Source organism: Leptinotarsa decemlineata, unplaced genomic scaffold, assembly GCF_025532065.1.
Source record: "Leptinotarsa decemlineata unplaced genomic scaffold, Ldec_3_MD MMD2_tig00002974_RagTag_RagTag, whole genome shotgun sequence".
NCBI lineage: Eukaryota > Metazoa > Arthropoda > Insecta > Coleoptera > Chrysomelidae > Leptinotarsa > Leptinotarsa decemlineata.
The window spans coordinates 462891-488077 of record NW_027412578.1 but is presented as its reverse complement, the minus strand read 5'-3'; the positions used below and the strand labels follow the sequence as shown (position 1 = coordinate 488077).

Sequence of the window (25187 nt, the reverse complement as noted above, 5' to 3'; positions counted from 1 at the left end):
GCAAGCGTAAGCTAAAAATCCAGTCTTGCATCAGTAAGTCGTTACAAATGTAAGCAGAATTGAAACAAATCATGTGTAATTTTTCGTTACCACAAGTGTAATAAGCCGGTTTTTGGTGGTAATGAATTAGATTTTCAAACATTTACTCACAAAGTTCCTCTCGGTCTAACGATCGTACCCCGCCTCCGAATAGTCCTTTGAAAAATCCTTCCTTTGGAGGTTCTGGCATATCTAAGGGCAAGAACAGTTCGCCTATCATTTCGGAGAGATTTGAGCTGGAAAAGATAATCGCATATAAACATAAATGAAACAGTTATTTTGACGAATCGTACCAAAAGTCAGAGCATAGCGTGAATTTCTGTAGCTCAGAAGGTGAGGCCAAGTATAGTCCATGGCCTCTATTGCTGAAATTGAAGGTCCTTGCAATCCTAAAATGAGTGATTGAGAATAGCTTTAATATTTATTATCTTTTTGTTAAAAAATACATAAACAAGACGAAAAAAATAGTTTAAGTTTTGTGAAGGTCATTTCCATTGAAAATATAATGAACTTACCACTTCATTATGAAATGACATACAATAATCGGAGAAATATTTGCTGCCAGCAGGAGACAAGAGCAGAATCCAAGTAAAATTCATAATTGCCATAAAACAGAGAATCTGTGAAAGATTGAATTATTCAGTAGCACAGTATGCTTTCATATCCATCATTATCCATGAGATTTTTGGGTTCGGACGTTGAGACGTGCAAATTAAATTGTAAAATTTGGCTGCAAAATTAAAACAACCCGACTTTCGAAGGCCAATCGGTTTTTTGGAGAATACGAGTAGATAGGTACTCAATATTCACACAACTTTACACAAAGAACGATGCCGAATATAGCAATGGTGCAAAAAGTTTCACTGGATCCACACAATACCATCAAAGGGAGTTCTGATATCAGTACATGGATAAGTACGGAAACAGTGTGGTTAGCAGTTATCATTTTTTTTCAGTCATATCGTTAATCAATATGTTCTTTTATAAACTTTCTTTTGGACTGATAAGTGAAATACTTATATTATTGTATATCAACGACTTGTTGGAAAAAACGAAGAATCCAATATATTGCTTTTCTGACGAGAGGACACTTGTCTCGTCATTCCATTTGAATTCCAGGACGTCGGCTGCGGATGCACATCTTCACCAGCGGCAGGACGTTGCATATCTAAATGAGGATCTAGAAGTGATTTCGAATTGGGGTGAAACTAACCAGGTTCAATTCAATTCCACAAAAACTCAGAAATTGGTTTTTGTCTAAAAAGATAAATGTCTCCGAACAGGATATAAGAAAGTTAAGGCAGACAATTCAGATTTCTGCTTCGATAAGTTTGTTGGGGGTTAAAATGTACACCAATATGTCTTGGCACTTTCATGTCGCTGGAATTGCAAAGGCTGCTATTCAAAAGCTTGGAACACTGTTCCGAACCAGAAAACTGTACACATCTCAGCAAATTTTGATGCTTTATATAGCTCAGATCAGATCTTCTTTGGAGTATTGTTCTCATGTATGGAGCTCCGCCTCTAAGCATACCGTGAAGCTGCTGCATTCCATCCAGAAAAGAGCCTCACTGGAGACGCGAACATCTCTTGCAACCTTGATAGTCTGGAACATCGAATAAAGGTCGGGGATTTGTTTCTCTTTTGTAGATACTTTCACGGGAAGTGTTCAAGTGACTTGGCAAATTGATTCCACCAAGAGCGGTACATATCAGAAATTCGCGACGGACTGTGGCTGCTCATCGTTTTGGGGTTGAACTCAGTACACCTCGAAATTCACTGTTTAAGAACTATTTCATTTGGAGAATTGCGTTTATGTGGAATGCACTTCCTGAGAACGTTTTTCCAAATGGATTTAATCTCCAGCGACTCAAATCCATTGTGAATTGCTACTTTCGCACAGACACCGCCCTTAAAGCGCCTGAAGGATTTTCCTGTACTGCTTGTGTTTTGAAAAAAGTATGGAGACAGTGGGGTCTTTGTCAATTGTCAAAAATACAAGAAACAAGTATTTTCTTCAATTCCACACATTATTGCGGATCAACTAAAATAGTCGACAGTGATTAATCCACATCAGCAAATCAAGGCCAGCCTCTCAGTAGAGAGTAGGTATTTGGAATTGCGAATATTTATGATAACATCGTGGTATTAGCCGTGGAAGTAGTTTTTTCCGGTACTAGATCCAACGTGTAGGAACGTTGGAAGATTAATTTTATGGGTTGTTTCAGAAGTTTTTTTCATTTTGAATTCATTTGTTTTTGTAGCGCCATATCTGTGTCGTGGTATATACTGATCGATAGAGAATATAGAGAATTTTGTACTATATAAATCAATGCTATTCATTTTTTCCCAATTTTAAATTTTGACTCTTTTCAGTTTATTGATATATGCCATTTTCGACCAGTTTTTCTATACGAATTCAAAATGAACTAAAGCGCTGCCGAAACAGACCAAAAAATGAACCAGGCATTTGACAATGAACGCACTGTTCTACGTTGGTTTGCAAAATTTTGTTCCGGAGATTTTAGCCTTGAAGTACAGTAAACCAGGATGAGGACTTGAGGACCCTGGTGGAGACTGACTCATCACAGACGGTGCTTAGGATGGCGAAAGAACTGGGCGTCAGCTCCCATGATGCTTTAAAACATATTGGAAAGGTCAAGAATCTCGAAAAGCGGGTGCCCCATGAATAGAACGATCGACAGAAATTGCCACGTTTAGAGGTCTGTTCTTCTTTGCTTTTGCGTAACCAAAACGACCCTTTTTTGGATCAAATCGTCTCGTGTGATAAAAAGTTGATCCTCTAGGACAATAGGAGACGTTCAGGACAGTCGTTGGACAGGGTACTTCTTATAGGCGAAAACCCACCATGATCACTGTATGGTGGCCAGCGACTGGTGTAATTCACTATAACTTCTTGCAACCAGCCAAACCATCACAGAAGAATCCTATGTTGAAGAAGTCAACGAAAGGTCCCGAAAATTGTGTCAGCAGCAGCCGGCACTTGTCCGATTCTGCTTCATGACAACACTCGTCCGCCCGTTTCACAAACCACAGTCTGAAAATTGAACGGATTGGGCTTCGAAGTTCTGCCTCACCCACCACAATTCCCAGACCTCTCGCAAACCGACTACTATCTTCTCAAGCACTTTGATAACTTTCTCACTGGTAGAACCTGACTAGGCAAAAATGGTCGTCGCCGACTCCATCGAATCCCGAGCACACAATTTTTATGCTGACAAAACTGATCGACTTGTGTTACGTTGGAAAAAGTGCAAATGACTGATCAAGATCTTCAGATGATGTGGTGCTGCAGGTTTTTCCGGGTTTTCCTGCAGCTAAAAAAGCAAATGCGCCTCTGGAATCAATGAAGTCGCCTCGGAGCGCCAATTAATTTTTGTTGTTCCAGAATTTCATGATTTGTATTACTTTGTTCTTTGATATATTATTCACTGAGATATTACAGTTCAAAGTATACTCATAAAAACGGACAAAACTTTTGAAACAACTTATTATTTATAAAAAGATATATTTCAGTAAGAAAATCTCGGATTCCCACATTCAGGTACAAATATTTCTTCACTTCAAAGAATACATTGGAAATTCGAAGTTTTTTCTGAAGAGTTCGAAGTGTTGATATTTTGTTCGACGATTCTGGTCCACAATGCAAAAAAGATTGAGTGCAATAATTTCAATTTTAGCGTCATGTCTCCTGTTTGGCAATAAATAATCTTCGAAACTAAGATTGCTTAGATATGTAAGGAGTATTTGAAAATTCACCATATTTATCATGCACATTTTCTGAAGGTTGTGAGAAATATCAGAAAAACATGCTTCTTGGTCAAAATGCAGTGCAAGTAAATGTGTGCTGAAGCCAATTCAGAGTGGAAAAGTGTGTTAAAGTTGTGCCTGAATTTTTCATTTGAAAACATATGTACCTGTTCATTTTCTTGCACATTTATCAGTATACTGCATTTTTGTTGACATTTGTCAATCACGGAAATGTATGACATTGGAAAAAATAGATTTCAAAATAATGGTCAACGCATGTAAAATTACAATGAAACACATTTTGAAAGAGTTTAAAATTTGTTTATTCTGGTGTAATGAAAACTGGTCACTTCTAATATGACTAGTAGAGCAAAATTATTTTGATCTTGAAAAAAAATGGAGTAAAAATACATCATAAGTCTTCTTCCCAAGTGTGAAAGGACATCGAAACTGTATTTTTTTATTTTTGCAATCATTTCATGAATCATTCAGTTTAGTCCTAACTATGTGAATATAAACAAATGAATTATTACTGGGAATGGGACAAGTTCGCTTATGTTCATTAACGAAAGGATCATTCTGTTCACTCATCGCAATTCTAGATGTTATTAGAAGAAATGTATTGAAATCACTTTCGCTTGGTTAGCGAAACGCGCGTCGATAGACAACATTTTTGTTCTAATGAGGAAAAAGTGATAAACTTCACGCTAAAGGTTCCAAATTCCACTTATCAAATTATAAGAAATGGTGAATGCTACAGAGGAATGGAGAATGAAGAAATTGTAGCAATTTCGATGGCTTATATGAAAATTATCAGTTCAGATCACGACCCATGAGGGACGAGACTAGAGAAGCCGAGAAAAACCAGTTTGAGTTTTGATATTATATTTTTTGAGGTTATGAATTAAGTTGTAAAATCACTCAAAATAACCCTAAAAGTAATAACAATGGGAACAAGTGATATGGAAGAAAAACACTGAACCAACAATTCAATTTACAGTTCAACATATTGCTGTATTGCGAACCCTCGAGTATACGATGAAATGGTATTGACAGCAGACATTATTAAAATCATGGTGTCAGTGAATTAACAACAAGAATAATATCATATGACCCAAGCAGACACAAGGGAAACATGATACAAAAAGAAAAGAAGTCCATGGGATATACCCGAAATAAATAAAAACAATACGATGGAGGATTGAAAATATTCCAATTTATAGTAGAAGTAACAAAACCAATTTTTTCTATAAGAAATACACACAGTGAAGGAGGTATTTGAAGAATCCTAACCACATGTCTAGTCAACAAGCCCACTTTCTATGATTCCAACAAAGGTATAGAACTGGCCGATACTTGATGAAAATACATATTAAGACTGATTAATACAGTTTACTGTATGATTTTCACTATAATTTATAGTGAAAATCATGCAATAAACAATAATAAATCTATTTTAAAGGTAACTGAATCATCAAAATCAAGACATGTGGTACATATGATTGAGAAAAATCAGCTGGAATGATTGAGAGAAATCATTTTACAAACTATAAATATAGTTAACCAAAGTTTCAGCTGACTTAACCGGACAATATTTTCATAGTAGTTTTTTACAACAAATGTTTGACGTGATATATCAAAATGAAATAATTTTTTTATTTATGAACCGATTGAAATAACTCAAAGAATAAATGTTTAGTGAAGCTTACCATAATACATTACTGAAACCTGCACCCAAATCGGTGAAATCGTTTTAAATATTAGCGCGCCCAAACGCAATGACAGACAGACAGACAAGTTCCGAAAATCAGTGTTTTAGATTTTATAGCATTAATGAAAACCCCCAGAATTAGTTTTCTCAAAGATCGAACAAAAGGTGAAAAGGTATGCGTTGATATATTTTTGTATATAAACACTATTTTTTCTGTGACGGAAAAAAGTTTGACATTTTATCTCTGATGACAACACAACCTCGAGCTAAAATCTAATACTTTTTTCCCTTGTATAATAAATAACTATTTCAGCAAGTCCCAAAACTAGAGGGTGAACAAAAGTATTTTATTCGAATGAAATATCCTGCATATTTCAGCTCTCTGGAAAAAGGATGACTGCATAAAACTGGCTGTTATTTTGTGATAAAATTCTTGTATATATTTTAGTTAAGATTATTCTTGTACAGCATGCCCCTGAATGATTCATTGATCCACCTTTGTCAACCTTGCTTCCCAAATATAAATGTATCGCTCAAGCATGCCAATGAATGTCCAGTACAATGTCCTTGGTGAAAGGACAATTTTCGACTTTAAAAAATAGTAACTCGTTTTCATTGTCCCGTGTTCATTCTATATTTGCGAAATGCAGATATTAACAAAAGAAAAGTGTTTCTTAATTCATTTCACACGCGTTTATGTGTTAATTGAATACATTTTTTTGAGTAAAAGCAAGATTAATTCGATATATAGGGTCCAAATTATTGAACTTACTGGTCAGTATCCTCGTTAATTATGAGTTGTTGTCCCCAAATGGATAACATTGGGTCTACTATGCCTTTGTTAGATTGTGTCTGGAAACTGGCAGGGTAACATAGGTAAATTAGAAGCAACTAGGTATTAGAAAGGTTTCAAATATGTTTAGCCATCTAACATTTAGGTTATGACGGTATTAGGAGGTGCTATTTGAAAATCTGTACAATTAATATTTTGGCTAGAAATATATTCGAGGTTGTATTCACGTTTGGGATAATTTCGCAATTACCAACCTCGGATACAGAATGTGGATTGATTTTGAATATTGTGTGAAATATTAACGATCCACCAAAATTTGTCATGCATTAATAGTTGAAAAGTTAAAACCAATGCTGGAAAACAATGGTGCGGCATCAGCTAAAATTGTGTTGTAATTTTTAAGAAAGATCATAACCCTAAAACGCTCTCAAATCGGTAGTTTCTTACCTAAGCTCGGATAATGGCAAAAAATCGATATCTAGCAACGGCCTCAAGCTTGGCAAACTATATGCCATGAGATGGCCATTGGAAACATATGTAACTAAGCATACGCTATCTGAAAAATAAATTTTTATAATTTCTAAACTACCCAATGTGCCTTCACTGACCCCTCAAAGAAATGACCTCTGCTCTCACTACAAAATCGCTATCGGCAAGTTGTTGCCGGTACACGCAGGTTTGAGATGGGAGAGCTACTACTCTTGCTTGCTTCTCACTCGCTATCACAACAAACTGCCTGTCTGAGGAGTTGTCACTCCTACTTATACACTCCCCTCCACTCAGCGTTGGACTCATTCTGCTATTCTGATTTCTCGTAGGAGTTCCTAGGAAATTAAATCACATTGAAGAAAACTTTGAGCATATTAAATACAAGAACAAATAACTAAGATTATTCAAGGTCATTTATGAATATTTCACAAAATGAAACTTTTTCTGGACAGACTTCATAGATATTTTTCGAGAACTTTTGTGTTTTACTTATTGAGTTTTTTATTATGAACTTGGAAGTGACTTCACTGGGGTTTCATATTAGAGCATCTTGTATCTTATAACATTCAAGTTCTATGCATGAATAATTATCAATTATCTACTGTCAGATTGATATTCAGAGAAAAATATGTTTTATTAATTGGTTCATCCAATTTGGAGTTCAGTAGAGTTCGAGCAACAAATATACACAGACATTCAAAGAGTTAACTTATAAAAGAATATTGGAAAGATAAACAAAAAATAGAAAAAAATAAAATAAAATAGAAGCAGAAAAACAAAAAAAACCCTGCAACATATCAAAAAATATAATTAACGGCATCCAATTGAACTATCGAGCCAATTTCAAGTGCAGTTTCAATTTCTTCTTGAAGTTATATAACTTGTAGTGTCTAAACTCACTGTGAGTGCATTATAAAGTATAACTGAATTATATATGAAACTTCGAGTGGAACAAGCTATGGAGTGTTTGGGGATGATAAATTTGCCACGATTTCTGGTTTTAGATTGACTCTGTGTTTCAAATATACCGTATCTTTCAAATAAACAGTGAGATTTTTTTTGAGACATACATTTGTGAGTTGTAACAAGAAGGTGAGTTGCCTAATTTTAATCACTCTGAGCCAGTCAGACTCCTCAAATTTACCTGAGATGTGATTAAACTTCCTTACACCATAAGAGAACCGTATACAGTTGTTTTGAATTTTTCAGAGTCGTTTCATGTAAGAGACTCTGGATAATATCAGTGCATCACAAAGCTTCAGTTAAAGCTTGGATGTTATCAAGTCCATATTTCGGTATAGCTCCATTAGTACCCTTTCAGTGATTTTTCTTCTTCAATAGACTCAAAAAATAATGAAAAAAAAAACTAAAAAGTTCTTTGACATTTTGATGAATATAGAATTCAAGGTTTCAGGAAACCGTCCTCCGAAACAATTATGTATAGTTACTTTTTAGTAATTTCAATTATCTTGAGTGAGGCATTCGTGGTCAGGGTTATATTTAGCTGTAGTTTTTTTAAACTGTCGACGGTGGTTCATTTAGAATTTCTTATCTTTGGGAGTACAAACTCTTTTAACCATGAAGATGTGAAGTGACTTAGATGTTGATAAATTATTCCCGAACGAACTATTTTCGATAGTTCTAAAATACAACAATTTTAAAATAGAAATCCATTTTTCCTTAAATCAAATTCTAAAATAGTGAATTGTCCATAATTAATCATACCACCTATACATCCAATTTTTGCCAAAATAAGAAAACTGGAGAAAAAGGTTAGCTTAGCTTAGGTTGGTGTAGAAATATGTTTTTTCCTCCCGAACTCGTTTATATTTTGTTCAAATATTATATTGGAGTGAAAATTACTAACCATCTTTTTGAAATAACGGTTTTCAATTCAATATTCGACTGAATATATTAGCAGGTACTTACTGTCTCTTTTTTCTTTGTGGTCGTCTCTCCAAGATTCGAAAGAGTATGGTATCAGAGAGCCATTGCAATCTAAGAAGGACATCGTTAATATTGAACCCTTCAACCTGAAGATGGTGGCTCCGACTAGCGAGACGACGACTGGTTGCGAGGAACGGCTGTCCGGATCTGGTGGGCTAATTAAAATTGTTATCACTGATCCTAAACTCGTGCCCACCCATAAAGTTGGGGTCAAAACTGTCGGTTCTGAGAAAGAAATGAAAATGTTCATAAAAGCTGTGGCGGTGTAGTTTTTAAATTATTCTCTCTTATATTCTGGGAGTTGAAGAAAATGTTTATTGATAACTTACTTTTCAGTGTAAGTTTAGAAAACATTCAAAATGTTGCTCAGTTACAACTCTACAGTAGATTCACACATTTTGAATTGAAAGGTTGGATAGTAAGTTCATTTCTTGAACTCAAACTCAAAACTACAAATGATGTATGAATATTATTGATCTAGTATTTTATGAAAGATTAACAGTTTTAGTTATTCCAATTTCTCTTGGAATTTATTTCTTCTTGTTTCAAGAATATATTGAAACATGGATAAAGATATTCATTTACATGTTTTGAAATATTGGTTTAACATTTTCACTGTTTTTAAATATTTTATACAAACAAAATGTTACTATCAGATGACACCAGCATGTGTGAAGAAACGGTATTCGTCTTTTGAATTTTTTACTGCATTAACCAGTATAAATTTAATGAAAGAAATTTATACAACTGCATCCTCAACTGCTCTCCCATTTCCTTATAATAGTAAAAGGCATATTTGTGAGTTTGGGCAATCTGGTTAGTAAGCTGGTTACTCAAGATCAAAATTAATTTTTCAATCCTAAAATATAGGTGATCTTCACATAGAATTTGAAATAATTTTTGTATAACCTAATGGATATATCTTCATGAGAGCTGCTTCATTTTGCTACATATTTCACTGAAAAGGATCAATGCAATTATGATAGAGGAATCCGGAGTTGTTGCCGGTAAAGAAAGATAATTTCTGAAATATACGAAAATTGAACTGATGTTTTGAGCTTCCACGGCCGGAAGCCGAATTGCACCCATTGATTATTGATTGGTTCCGAAGCCAGTTTCTCCATTTATCTTGCACTGATGCACCGACGAGAGGCCATATAGCTCGAAACCAATCTGCAAGTGTGCTCGTTCCAATGATTAAAAATCGATTCCGGCAGTTTTATCGCCAACAGCATATGCAGGAATTGCTTCTGTAAAGAATCCTGCACGGACACCTCTCCAACGCCCTTCGTGGTATTAGCCAGGGGAATAGTTGTTTTATGATAGGTGTCATTCCATTAATCTACAGTGTAGTTGAGTTGAGACTGGCTTGGACGAATTGTTCTGTTAGATAACTTGTTCTCCATTGGATTTCGGCTATCCTCGCCCGGACAACTATAGTTCCCAATGGTGAAAATTACCTCTCACCCTCTTGCTGTAGAAGCTTATGGCGTATACAGGTCACGATATCTATCATTCACTCTTGAACTTATGAGAAAATTTCCTTCTGGGATCGATGCAATTTTTTTTTTTTGAGAATTTATTGATAATCCGAAAATGTTTTTATTTATTAACAATTCTGAGACAGAATCAGTATACATTCATAGAAAATTCTACTTGTTTACCACCATATTTTCGTTCAAAATTGATGTTGAATAATTTCAACCAGAAATATTAATGCAACAGGTTACTTGTTGGTGTAAATAGAAATAAACTGTATACAATCCTTCAATATCATGTAATATTGACACTTTTGTTAATTATTATTATTTCAAATGGTCATCATTTCAAATTGGGTCGCAGGAATGTAGTTCTGCTGTGACCCTCTTTTAAATTTACTTTAAGATAAACAAAATACCTTAGACAGAGAAGATCTCCTGGGGTTGTACTGCAGTTCATGTGGAGAATGAGGTTCTAAATTATAGTCTATACGAAGTCAATCCGAATAGCTAAATGAAAGACTAATTTACCGGGACTGATAAATTTACTGGTTAATGCCTTATAAAACCTTCCACATAAAATTAATGATTAGGCCTCGTAATTATACCACGCCGCCCATGCCATTCAAAGAAACTGCCGATGTTCGGTAAGTATTTAGTTTTTACACCATTCGAATTGACTTCATATATACTATACTTACTTTGCTTTCTTATATTTTACTTATTTTATGGCAATATATTTTTTACAGTGGAACCATCGTTCAATATTTGTATCTCACAGAAAATATTTCATTCATAACATACAAACACGAGTAATTAATAATAAGCAGATTTATATAAAAATAGGTGAATGTACTCGTTATGTTGAAATCCGTCATTATCGAGAACAATTCACACTGAATTGAATTATATTAGAATACTAGGTTAGAAATCTTTTTTTAGTAACTTCAGTTGATCCCATTAATTCACTTAACAAACTAATCATATTTACCTGACTTCTTGGTATATGAATCAGCAAATGCTAGACATTGTATCGACTCCGAGGTAATATTCTCCAGCGAGCTCATCGAAGATGATCGTGACCGTGAGAACGAACTGTCAAGCTTGTCTACGCGACCCATAAAAGTAAGAAACTTTTAGTAATTGAGCTCGGATGTAATTGAAAAAACATAAATAATCAGAGCCGAAGACAAAGGGCAAAGCGACTATGACAGTGAGGAAAATAGTATTTGGAATATATGAGTAGTCACCTCTGACTTTGTCTTCAGGTCTCTATCCAGCTATATGGTACATGCGCACGCAAAAAGCTTTTTCACACATCAACATTAATAAAGAATTCAAGAGAGTTTGAATAAAAGTAACTGTTATGATTATGATTTTTACATGGGATAATTTCACTTCATAATGTTATTGTAGGTAACACGAGTTAAATATATCTTTCTTGTAACTTTTCTTAAACTAATTTTTTATCAGACTTGATACAGCTTGATAACAAGAGTAACTTTTAGTTATTCGTTTAAAAATATAATATGTGGGATAACATAATATACATGATTTGAAAGGGTTATATTTTTAGGAGTGATTAATTTTTGGGAAAGAAAGTTTTTGGCTTTCTACTACTCCATCTGATACAAAAAAATGGATGAGAGAATCTTCCAAAGAAAGGAAGGATTAATTAATTTGAAAATAAGTAACTCTATACAAGGATGTGTAGATCATGCAAAGAAGTAACTTCCAGACAAAAACTGAAAGAAACACTGAATTATACAGAAGATACTTTTCTCTATTCAGTTTGTATATCGAACATTTGTGGAGGAATAAGAATCAGATATCATTCACATGAGTTCTACTTTGAATGAATGGTAATAAATTGTACTCACATGGAACACTGTCACCCTAACTGGTATACACGTGTTTCGCCTTAAGACACTTGCCCTAAGGCTCTTCAGTACCAAATTGGATAATTCTATAATGTTATCCAATTTGGTACTGAAGAGCCTTAGGGCAAGTGTCTTAAGGCGAAACACGTGTATACCAGTTAGGGTGACAGTGTTCCATGTGAGTACAAATTATTACCATTCATTCAAAGTAGAACTCATGTGAATGATATCTGATTCTTATTCCTCCACAAATGTTCTATATACAAACTGAATAGAGAAAAGTATCTTCTGTATAATTCAGTGTTCATATAGAAGTATTTGTTTCGGAAGAATTTTTTTCTTTCGTGTAATTCAATGTTTATATGAAAGTAGCTGTTTCAGGAGGACTTTCTTTCAGTTTGTGTCTGGAAGTTACTTCTTTGCATGATCTACACATCCATGTATAGAGTTACTTATTTTCAAATTAATTAATCCTTCCTTTCTTTGGAAGATTCTCTCATCCATTTTTTTGTATTAGATGGAGTAGTAGAAAGCCAAAAACTTTCTTTCCCAAAAATAATATATATATATATGATGGCATTACTTTTGTGAGTAGTGAAATGAAATTATTCCAAAAATTAATACTGTAAATTATCAACAGGAAAAAAAACGAAATTGTTTAGTAGTTGTGAGTTAACATTTATATTTTAGTAGGTATTTTCAATATTGGATATTGTTTACTGGGTTCAAATAAAGTATTAGAAATAAAAATGTACCAATATAACACAAGAATACTATAATTCAAGAATTACTAAAACATCAACTAGGTTATAACTCAGTATAGTAGGTAATTTCATCTGGGTCTCTAGAGACAACCATAAAATATTCAATTAAATTCGATGTTCGGCTTATTCAAGTAGTAACTGTTTGATTATATGAATTTCCTTCAATACGCAAGTCATTTCCGTACTTATCCTTTTAAGAGAAGTAAGCCAGTAAGTTGAGAAAAATTTAACCAAACGCCTTTTTCTTAAAATGGTTGAAATTAATAAGTCTTCTGATTGTATGAATAAGAAAACTGACATTGATAATCTCAGCAGTATATACAGTAACTTACTGGAACTACACAAAAAATCATAATAATAATAATAATGAAAATCTCTCTTTAGAGGTAAAAATTATCAAATCATCATGCTCATTGAGAAATGACATTTATGTGAAGGTATGACATTTGTCAAATTCAAAAAAATCCATATCTACATGTTTAACTTTCTTTCGTCAGTTTATATGTTCAATTCATTGTCTTTCACTTATTTTTACTGAAAGTATGATTTGGAATGTTATTCATTGGCACATAAAAAATCCACATCTCAATAAATTATAGGCCCTGAAGAAGCTTCCCATTAGAAGCGAAAGCTTGGCAAAGGAAAGCTTCAGATAGTAGCTTTATTTGCGAGTAAATAAAAATATGAAACTTATGCAGGTATAAACAAGTTTCATTTCGACACATTATCTACATCCTTGTGTATATAGTACCCGAAAAATTCATCAGATGTCTGACAGGGCAAAGAAAATCTTATCACATCACGCGTGAGATCTGTCGCTCACAAACAGAGTTGCCATATCTGTATCTCTCTAAATCTTTATGCCTACAAATCGAGCTGTGCGTTGATGTGGTGACGCGGTGTTTTGTAAACCTGTATCCATTTAAAGTGCTTAAAGTACTGAAGTGACAGTGTTAGATTCATGTGTCAATCACTTTACATGATATGAAGGATATGATATTTGAACCTAGTAAACAATATCATGGTTTATTTTAGGGGATTTCTTTACTTTGCTTGTATGAGGAAAATACTTGGGTTTTTTCGATCGAAAACCTGAAAAAATTGTTCTAATAAAATTTTCCTCATACAATGCAACTCATTCAAAATGCAATTGGCAAGTCTGCGGAACAAAAGCTCTCTGGTTGAAAGTTACATTCATCAAAAAACTAATTTCAGTTTCTAGTTGAAAAAAATATCTTCATGCGATATTATAGCAATAGCAGTAAATATTAAAAGTAAAATATAACTTTGGAAATCCTTATTTTTCATGCTCAAAATAAGAAATCCAAGTTTCACTCGAACCGAGAAACAACATGCAAGACGAGACAATCAGTTAGTAACATTACCAAGATAAATATTTGGAACACAAGCGACACGTGACAATAATAGCATACTTTTATAATTCAGTAACCTATAATGAACACATTGAAAACTTATGATGATCAATTATTTGTGTGTACATTCGTAAATCAGATTATATTTGCTATCTTTTTTGCTGTATGTATTAGATATCGAGTTTAACCCTTAAATAACATTTATCTTTGGTTGAAGTGTCTGATATTGTGACAACAAACATTATATTGAGTGTATCAATAGATCAAGGCTTGTGAGGGAGAGACTTCTACTTCATTATAAAGGGTGATTCTTGACGAAGGCTTGTAAGACTTATTTCGAAAAGTGTAGCCATTTGACATCTGTTTATATAGGATAAGAAGTAACTGATAATGAATTATTCATTAAAAATATTTTGTTGATATGGAAATAAACGTTACAAAAATGGCTGAATCCATATACGAGTGATGACAGTAGAGGAGCAAGGTGGGTTCTGACCCACTTCAAGGTCGTGCGTCGTTATTCATACTTTAGTGAGTGGAAGAGAGAAACGTGTAACGTAATCGATGCAGAGAAGGATGGAATGATTATCGGAGAGATTCAAAGAGCGTGGGCCCCTTGGGACTCTGCCTCACCCCTCAAGCCTTCTTAGATCTTCACCCCTGAGCCCCCTTGTCGCGCACCAGTCACGTGGTCCTAGTGAAATTAAATTAAAAAAACTTATCGATATGAGATTTGAAATTTATTATTAATGGAGAATATTATGTATTTAAATTTGGATATATCGAACTTTTTCTGAGGACTTGATATATAAAGGAACACTACCCTTATAAGACAGTAGAATTCTGGAAAGATGGTCGGTTGATAAAAGCACACACCTATGCCCATCTTTTTCACCAGAGTTATCTGACTATTTTTAAGAGTTTTATTGAAGACAAAGTCTACAAGTAAAGACTAACCGCTAGGAATAATTTGACTCAGGCACAGTGAACTACTAACCATTCGCTTCTGAAAATAGTCAATAAATGTATGCAGCAAAACGGAGTAATCTCCAAGCATTTGTTGGATTAGGATCTGCATGTATTTTCAAGATAAGTAGAGAATGTGAGTTATGTGTTTTATTTCAGTTCATCAAAGCATATTTCTGAATCATTGAATATTTTTGGAATTGTTATTTTCAAGTATGGGAAATTATATAGAATATTTTTCCTAGAATTCTTGAAGAAAAAATGGGGTTTTCATTTAAAAAAACTGACTTGTGAGCAGTTCAAAATGTCTTGAATGAGAAGTTATTATTGAATACCTTGTATGAAAGGTTCAAAATATTGAATAACGACCTCTTGCATTGAAGTCACATTGTGTGGACATGCATAGAATGAAAAAATGTCATTAATATCGAAATTTATGCAAAAAAGAAATATTATCGTCTGAATTTAAAAAATCCATACTTGTAAGTAGGTATTATTCCATTTGAAATGAGAAAGTTGTGACCAACTTCCGATATAACCAGAAGTGGGGAGTAAACATTTTTTTTAATGAATAGATCATTACGAACTATTTACTTCTTGTCCTGAATTTTCAGATATCAAATCGCTGTGATTTTTTAATTATCTAGTCAGTGTATCCAGTGGTAAAATATACAGCAATATCCATTCAAGCCCTCTACAACTGGGTATAAGTCTATCACGTCAGACAACCGAATTAATTGTCAATAAGAAGACACATATATGAACATTTTGTCTGTTTAAACATAAACAAAAAGTTACCAGGCAGTTCGACAAACGTCAAAAAATCATCTGAAAAATATTCACTAATTTATATAATTTATATATCCTCAAACTATGATTGAATGTAAATATTTTCAGAATTATAGATTGTTAAGTATCAAAATTGTTGCAGTATTTTGTGACGTCATATATTCTAATTTCACAAATATTCTAATAAATTATTCAATTAGATTTTTTTGGGTTATATCGATATTTTTAACTGATCACTTATAAAAATACGCTAGTTTGAAAAGAATTCTGGGTATATCTTGTTGGACAAAAGATACATAAAGAAACAACAAAAGAAAATGAAAAGTAACTCGGGAGTAGAGTTCATGTCAACAAGACGTGCAAAAAGCACAAACTGAAATTGTCAAGAACTAAACAAAAATTTAACAACATAACAACCAACATAATCTGTGGTCAGAACTGATTATGTACAAGTTAGATTGGACATATTTTTCAGCACATTCAACATGAAGAAGGAGACGTTTATAATAGAACAGAATGGAAAAAGCATCACAGTTGGGAACACAGATTTGCAAAAGATCAATTTTGAATTCAAGTTAGATACAGGTTTGGAAGTACAAGTCACCATTTCAATGGCATGCTGAAAAAAATTATAACGTGATGTAAAAAACAAAAGTTACATTTAGAGTTAAGAATCCACATTGTCGTTTAAAAAATTGTCATTCGGGAGTTCTGTTACAATTGTGAATATAGCTGATCAATTGTTCGTAATCATATTGTTTGACTAAGGGAACAGTCGTGAGACTTGGAGTGATATATGGTACATAATCAATAAATGATATAAGCACCGATATATTAACAGTAAAATATTCAATTTTTTAAACTTTTCAGGGTTCTACGAGTGAAGTAGCTTTAACGAAGAAACTACTGTGTGTTTTCAACAATCTACAACAAACTAGTCGTCTAAAAACAATGCATAGTTTTTTCCAACTTATACGAAAACTGATACTGCTATTGCTGTCTCAATACAACTAAAGAGTAAAAGAAAGAAATAGAAATGTAGTTCTAATGATCAGATCATACTAGTGACGAAGTTGAGATGATGTGAAAAATCACTTTGAATCAGTGGTTGCTACACAACAGACAACAAACAGAGTGTTCAGTACGATTCAAAATGTTTTAGAAGTATAGTGGCATTGGAAAAGTAAATGAAATGAATGTTTCTGATCACCTTTGTAGAAACAGTTTGCCAAAATCGTTTTTCTAAGAAAAAAATAGCTGTCAGTAGAAAAATGTTTCATAAACATTTCAACTAGTTTCGTTGATTTCCCAAAACCATTCACTTCATTACGAAAGTTAGATTAGAGAAGATTCAGTGTGATTAATTTCTATATACAGATTTTTGTGATAAGAATTTACAAATATGAAAACTAACTTGGAAAATTATTAAAACTCAAAAATGTTCATTGGGATTTCCAAAAGAGTTTACTATTTTTTTTTCAAATATTATTGGAAGGTTCTTGAAAATATGAATATGAAACTAAGATGATGAGAAAATAAGTGAAAGCTGGAAGAGGAATTTCCAGGTGCACAGATTGACCAATATACAAGGTGATATTAGTTACAAAAAGTCACTTCCCAATTCAGTTAGGAAAGATATGAATATATAGTGGCCTTTGATAGGAAACATAGTTGAAATTTGCTTACCTGGTTCACAAATACATGAACAATTTGTAAGTACTTTTGGCATTCTTGTATCTCCTAGAAAAAATTCTTAATATGAAAGCCAATGTAACGTTATTTCCTTTTATACTGAAACATTTCTGTTTTCGTTTTATTAGTGCAAAAGCAGGTATTTCAATTTGTTACACCCTGAATATATTCTATTCTAGGAAGTACAAGACTAAAAGTTAAGTGCAACCAGGTAAGTTAGTGAATTGTCTTCGACACAGTAAAATAATGTTAGTTACTCACTACAAACTTGGTGAAATAGTATGTTCGATAAGATATCTACACACTATATGTGAAAAAAATTATATTGCAAGTATTGTACACCGAAAGTTAATCTGAAATGGTTAGAATGTCCTGTACAACACTGAAACCTAAAATGAATATACTTTTTCAAAGTTATGGATACAAAGTCAAGTGTTCGAATAAATATAAAAAATTACTTTCGGCGGACACCATCGGAAAAACAAGATCTTGTGCTTTTCTCAAGTCCACTATTCTGCTGAGCATGATGTATTTCTCGCCCTGTACAACAAATAAAAAAAAACTAATTCGAAGGTTATATAAGCATATAAGCTTGTAAAGATATTTTTGCAAAATTTATAGGACTCATGTTATTCGATATACAAAATGAAATGTGTTCGGGATAACTGCACTAATATTTAATATTCCTAAATATTGTCGTGAAATGTCAGATGTTTGACAGTCAGTTCATTATGCAGAGGATGCAGAGGTTCGACATATAAAATTGAATAACTCGATATGTTCTTTGGCAGTGTTTTCTGTAGACGTTGAAATGAACAATCAATATTGGTAAATACCATTCCGTATAATGGAAGTTCGAACTGTCTCTAACGCAGATTTTATTTTATATTTTAAAAATATTCACATTAAATAAAAATCCCGAGATGAAGGGAATTCAAAACATTTGTTTCAATAATGAAAATATATTTTTTCTTTATAAAATTGGAATTGTAGACAATAGGATTATTGGAAACAATTTATTAAAACTCGAAGATGATTACTGCATCTGTTGAAGATGTTATCACGCAAAATTAGCACGAATTCGTCCTAGCTGTTACATGATGCAACGAAACACAGATACATTATGTCAAAAAGTTAAAAACTCTTTAGATGCAGTGACGGATCGACTGCCGTGGTTCCGCAAGGTTATCAAAACTCGATATTTCTGCATTGGTTTTTTCAAATCAGAAATTCATATTCCACATATTACTGCTGAAGAGTATCTGAACCAGGTCAAAAGTAGGGGCAAAGAATTGTTTGTTTTAAAAGTGTAAAATGTACTTTAAGAAGCTGATACAAATTACTCTCATAATATCAAAAAATGTGGTTTCTTCGCATTTTTCTATGACATTTATGGACATTCATAATGAATATTTTCAAAAAATATGGGTAGGTATAGGTAGAATGGGTTATGAGCAGTAGGACGATTTCAGGATTGAATTATAAAATATTTTTGGGGCACTTTTATGTTTTCAGAAAAACATTAATGTTTGAAATTATATATGCCATATAGCAAATATTAATTTTTTTGTGAATTCCTTGCTTTCAGCTAAGACTACCAACATATTTGTGACATACTTAGTGACTCAGTTTTAACAGTAATTGTTGTATTTTTAGGATTCATATAGTTGTTTTTTGTTACTGGTCCTGAAATATAGAAATCCGCAAATGAATATACACTTTAGCCTAGTTTAAAAAATCTAGCCGTTATTATTTCACATTGTAATTTGAACTGGTGCTTTTCAACCTTGGAACTGGTCAACCCGCTTCAACCTCGGTAAAGGAGATGATAAAGTAATGTAACGGTTCCAAGTCTCATCATGAGAGAAGAATGATAGCCATTAGCGCAGTGCGTCTTTTGCAATAGTAATATTTTTTTATCAATTTGCCTTAATAGAAACACGTAAGGCCGGCCTACAGCGAACCACGTAATGCGCACACGCAATGCGCTAACGACATCAGTCGAACAGTATCGTACATTACTTTATCTGGAACGTTGTGTGTGCATGTGAGGGGAAGCGATTTACTGAACAACCGTAAATCGGCTAGTGAAAAAAATTGCGCGGTGACTGTGTACTACCAAAACTGCAATATTGGCGAGCGACCATCAACTGTTGTCGCTGGGCGGCGGGAGAGGGCGCAGTCGGGGGACCTAGTGCGTGGCACCCCTCCTCAGAGTAGCTAGCCGTCGAGAGGCACTTGTGAAGTTTGCGAGTACCTTGGGATCGTGACCTGCGAGGTGGATCTGGACGCACTCGGGCGCTAGTCGAGGAGACGCCAGAAGGACACGTTGAAGCCGGGCTGCACACTCCGTTTATCTACCCAAGTACCAGCACCACTTATACACCAGCAAGTATCAGACGAGGGACATGCCCTAGGTACCAACACCATCGATGACAAACAAAAATAACGAGTTCTGGGTTTGTGTACATTTTGTATTCGAAGCAATAGAAGAGTAACATTTTCATGAGATACAGTGCAATCTCTTCAAGTCAAGTAATGTCAGGTCTACAACTGAACAACATTTACAATGATCAAAGAGTGTAAACCACTGCGACTGTGACCATGCTATTTTTCGGGTTTGTTGTCCATGGTTGACAGATTTTAATGTCTGATGTTTCGTCTACCATTGCGACAGACAGTATCGAAGGAAATACATATTTCCCGTGGAAACAACAGAGCACTTCGTCTGATCGTCTTTGATAATGTATACGACTGTAATAGATGAAACATCAGACATAAAAACTTAAAATTTACAATATTTATTTCCATTAACAAGACATACTACCATACTTTAAAGTATACGAAAATGGATCTGTTTGAAATCTGAAATCTGTTTTTCCATTAACCAGCTGTCGCCCCCCCTTTGAAAGACAACTCTCTAAAGTCGTAACTTGTGCGAGCTAAGGACTTACGAGAATAATTGCTATCAGCGATTACTGACTGGATGGAATAAGTTAATAACCATAAGAAACATATCAACATATAGTTGTGAATTATGCCACCACGGCATGGATGAAATTCATAAAATTTAATGTAACGGAATTGAATATAACTCGACACCAAACTAATTAATAATTTGTTGTCGAGTCAAATTTAACAAACTTGGCGGTGGTAATCTGGGCGAAAAAATGTCTTCTTCACCATGTATATGTAAAAGGATTCGATGGCAATTACCGCAACACACTCAATTTAATAACTATTAGAATATTATAATTAAGTGGAAAAATTAGATTCTAGTTGCTGAAAATATTCGTCGTGACGTTAAAGAATATTTCCAATTATATTCTGTAGTTGATGAAGACTAATTTCTGCACTTGCCTGTAAAATTCTTGGGCAGAAGCTAATCACCCCCGTAAGAAAGGGGGCTAAGCTTATGAGACCTGGAGATCTGGGTGAGATCGTCACAATAATTAAACGACTTCAGTATTGAGTTTTGCGATAGAAACATCGTACTGGAAACTGCACTAAAGTATAATGGAAAAGAAAGTTCGAAAGATACCTCCTCTAACCTTGCAAATACATCAAATAATCATCAGTGATGGAATATTAGTTGTTGAATAATAATTCAGTATTAAAACAATCGAAAATAGCCACCCATTTCTAAATTTGAGAACATAATCTTTCAACAACTTGCGGGAACCTGTCGCAACCACACAATAAAAAAAAGTAGGAATAATTGTTGATTCCAAGTATTGAGAGATAATTCGACTTTCCGACAGTCTTCATTAAATCATTTACACAATGTGACTGGTTTCAGTAGAAGTCTAATAATTCAAAAATATTTAGGAATTTATTACTCTCCAATTCAGAGGGTGAAAATGATCAGCGACAACTGGTAGAATCCTTAGAAGATAAAACAGTTTTTGATTAGTTACGTATAAATAAAAGTTTTGAAGTAATTCTGAATTATAAAAAATCAGAGAACATTTAAGCTTATCGCCTACTTGTCCGGCACAGCAGAGCACGACGCTGTCCGTCGCCTGATGGCGACGGGTAGTAGCATCGCCCACTTGTCCAGCTACAACCAGGATACTGAAGGTGCTGTTTGTTCGATTTCAAGGGAGTTTCAGTTGACATCGAGCGGTGACAGAAACATGTCTATCACTAGCAGTTTTGACGAAGAAGTCGTCATTATGCTGGCCGCATTATTGAATATAGAAGAAAATAGTCACAAAAAAGAATGTTGTAGGTCTATCCCATTAATTAAAAGAGGGCAAATCTGGGAGAGTTTCATCATCTTTTCAACCATCTGAAAGAAGACGCGGAGAAATTTTTCCAGTATTTCCGAATGACTCCAGGCAAATTTTCAGAACTTCTGGATATTCTAAAACCTGCCTTAAGAAGCAATTCACTTTTCCTCGTCCATTTTCATAGGTACCATCTGACACTGTGTTATCAACTGATGGAATAGCAAAACAGAGAGACAGAAACTTTCCAGGCACATTTGGACAAATTGATGCTGGCAAGCGCTGACCGGCGACGCGCTCACTTGGCCAGTCCGTCACAGCACGTACCGTTATTTGCCGGACAGGATCGGAGAGCTGGAATCCTTTCCGGCGGCGGACGCTCTGTGCTGTGCCGTGCCGGGCTAGTGGGCGGTTGTCCATTCATCCGTATTTTGACGGGACGGGTCGTGCTGTGCCAGACAAGTGGGCGACAAGCTTAAACGACTACGTACTCGATCTCATTTTTATATTCATTATACATTGATGTCCAAAAAACACTGTCAACAACATTAAGAAATACTTCAGTGTTTTTCTGTTAAAAGTATTGAAAAATATATCATGCTGATAAGAAAAAGTTAAAGCCTATAACCATTTTCTATGCTCAAGACAAATGGTGTTGGAGACGATTTATCGATTGTTCTGAAATAACTTGAAGTACTATTATTTTTACCTGTGCAATAAAATACAAACTCATACTCAATTATTTTGAATTTCAGCAATCATAGTTGTCCATTGACGATAGAATTTAATATCAGACATTTTGTTTGAAACAAAATAATAATTTGATAATGAAAACAATTTTGATTTCTGATTTCCGAGTATTTCAATGTATATATGGAAGTAGAGGTTTTGAAAGTTTTTGTGCTTTCAAGTAACTCAATGTTCCCAGGAAAGTAGTTGTTTCGAAGGGTTGTTTTGTTCCAGTTTGTATCGAAAAGACATTTTTTTATACACTATATATCTTTGTGAAGAGTTTTTATTGTAGTTATTTTTTCTTCTTTCTTTTTCGTTTTATAACGGAAAAGTATTGTGACAGGTTAATGACTCAACTGTCTTAAACAAATTTATTTCCAATAATATTTCACTAATCACAAACTGATTTATTTATTACAACACTTATCAACTAACGCTTAATTTATTTCCACAATTTGAACTTCTTGTTTAGCCGCTCGATTCACTTTCTGAACTGCCCTCTTGGGTCGGGGAGACCCAAGAGGGCTTTATATCGGTAAAGACCTTTCGAGAATATTGTAGACAGTTCGGTACTCGACTAGAGTTTTACCGGCGCGGCGGTTGCATTCTTTCGCGGTGAGATCATGTGTTTTTTTTTCGATAAGCCGACTGGCCCATCGGTAATAGGCAGCTTCAGATTCGTTACAGTATAAAGCCAAAATTTTCCTTCTTTCCTGAAAATATTCCGTTTTCAGAAAATTGTTGCTTCAGACAAATTAGAGCCATTTGCCTTATTGAATCCTAGATTCATGTGGTGTGTGTGTTTGTGCCATGATATTTTCTTCTTTTGAAAACTAATTATTCAAGATTTTCAGTAAGTTCTAAAAAATATGGATTTCGCTTTGGAATCTTCAATATTATTAATTATTTATGCGCGAGTTTGGAAGTTTTGAACATTTTTAACTTGTGAACCGATCTATGAATTGTTTATCAAGTGGTTTAAAGCAAACACTGAATTTTGCATAAGATTTAACTGAACTCCTTAGTACTCTTCCACTCACGTTGTGGGTTGTCAAACGTGGAAGTTTCGATGAGCAATTTTATTATCCATCTTCCATTAATCAACCTCGGTTGAATTAAACTTTAATCTTGATGATGTAGTAATCCAAATCTTCCATTAGGGAAAATACCTCCAATAAAGCTCAGGAATTCTTTATTTGGGAAGCCACATCAGAATATGAAGCTGCCGTTGAGTATGATTTTAATACCCATCACAACAACAAAACGAACGAACATAAAGCTTGATTAACTTCTAATTGAAGCCATTAGATAGCATAAGGTTTGGAAATTTCGATTTGAATTCAGAATACGATTTAATTAATAGGGTGAACGTCAAATGAGCTTTTTTATGGACTTTAGCGGAGAGCGGAGATGTGTCTCCATCAGCGATTTCATCGTAAAAGGATCCATTAATTTGAATAGGTTTTGTTTTGTCTGTCGAAAATTATGCTACGATCGAAAAATACTTTGAAATGGAGGTTATAATGAGAGTTGATGATGATAGCATTTTTGTGCAAATACCTACCTGCGCTTTATATCTTTTTAATTTTTCATAATCATGTTAGATACTGCGGAGAATACTTTAGAATTATTTATTTATTCTACATACACATTTCCCGTGTTAGGAATCACACGTTGAAAGGTAAGACTTCGTTAGTCAGTAATCGCTAATAGCAATTATTCTCATTAGTCCTTAGCCCGCATGAGTTTCGACTTCTAAGGGTTGTCGTTCGTAGAGGTGAGAGAGCTGCTTAATGGAAAAACATATTTTAAACATATGACGTTTAACCCAAGGTTGCTATACAAAAAAAAATAGATTGATAGCAGGATATAACCTATGACCTTAATGAAATTTCAGGTTTTGGCCAGATATAATCAATTAAAAATCAAAAAAGTTGGAAAAATCAATCATTTTTTATTTCGCCAAAATTGCACCTATACGCTTGAGATTTGGCAGTGCCCATCACTTAAAAAAATAGTCCAATGGATTGTTTGCGAGATATTGCGAATGTTCACTAAAATTAACAGGACGTTTGAATAGACGTCCGGCATGCACCCCAGAGATGGTTTAAATCAGTGAATTTACCTCCATCGAGACCTAAATCTTGCGATCTTTAAAACCAAACATTGATTTTTTTTTCAACGTATTCAACGCAACGTATATCAACGTAGTTGGAAGCTGTATGAACATTAAAAAAAACTTTTTACATTGCCTTGGTTGATGAAATTTTATTACATCAGAATGGTATACAGTATGTAAAAGCCAAATGGAATAAATTCATTATTTCGATTACACGTCAAATGTAAATAATAATTTGACATTATTCAACGTAAAAATGCCACCCCTACCTTCAACCCCCTTCGAATGAAAGGTACAACCCCCAATTTTTTAAATGTGAAGTATAGGTTTGTGATATATCGTTCGAAAGGTCTCTTCATTCTCTATTCAAAAATGTTATCGCTTTCAAGTTTATTGCAACAATTGAAATGAAATA

At 34.1% G+C, this 25187-nt stretch overlaps 1 protein-coding gene across 6 annotated transcripts in view; it reads right to left on the bottom strand.

Moving 5' to 3' along the window:
- Tomosyn (syntaxin-binding protein tomosyn) overlaps positions 1–25187 on the bottom strand; it is a 200198-nt gene that overhangs the window by 5032 nt on the left and 169979 nt on the right. The window contains exons 13-20 of one of the 6 annotated variants that reach the window (XM_074177241.1): positions 17687–17740; positions 11220–11336; positions 8733–8975; positions 6923–7138; positions 6762–6870; positions 6294–6380; positions 333–428; positions 151–275 (exon numbers count right to left, since the gene is read on the bottom strand). In XM_074177241.1, the coding sequence (XP_074033342.1) occupies positions 151–275; positions 333–428; positions 6294–6380; positions 6762–6870; positions 6923–7138; positions 8733–8975; positions 11220–11336; positions 17687–17740 (1047 nt within the window). Of the gene's footprint in view, positions 1–150; positions 276–332; positions 429–6293; positions 6381–6761; positions 6871–6922; positions 7139–8732; positions 8976–11219; positions 11346–17686; positions 17741–18150; positions 18233–19949; positions 20050–25187 lie in introns of all 6 variants that reach the window. The other 5 variants (XM_074177245.1, XM_074177246.1, XM_074177244.1 and 2 more) reach the window with 5 other exon arrangements.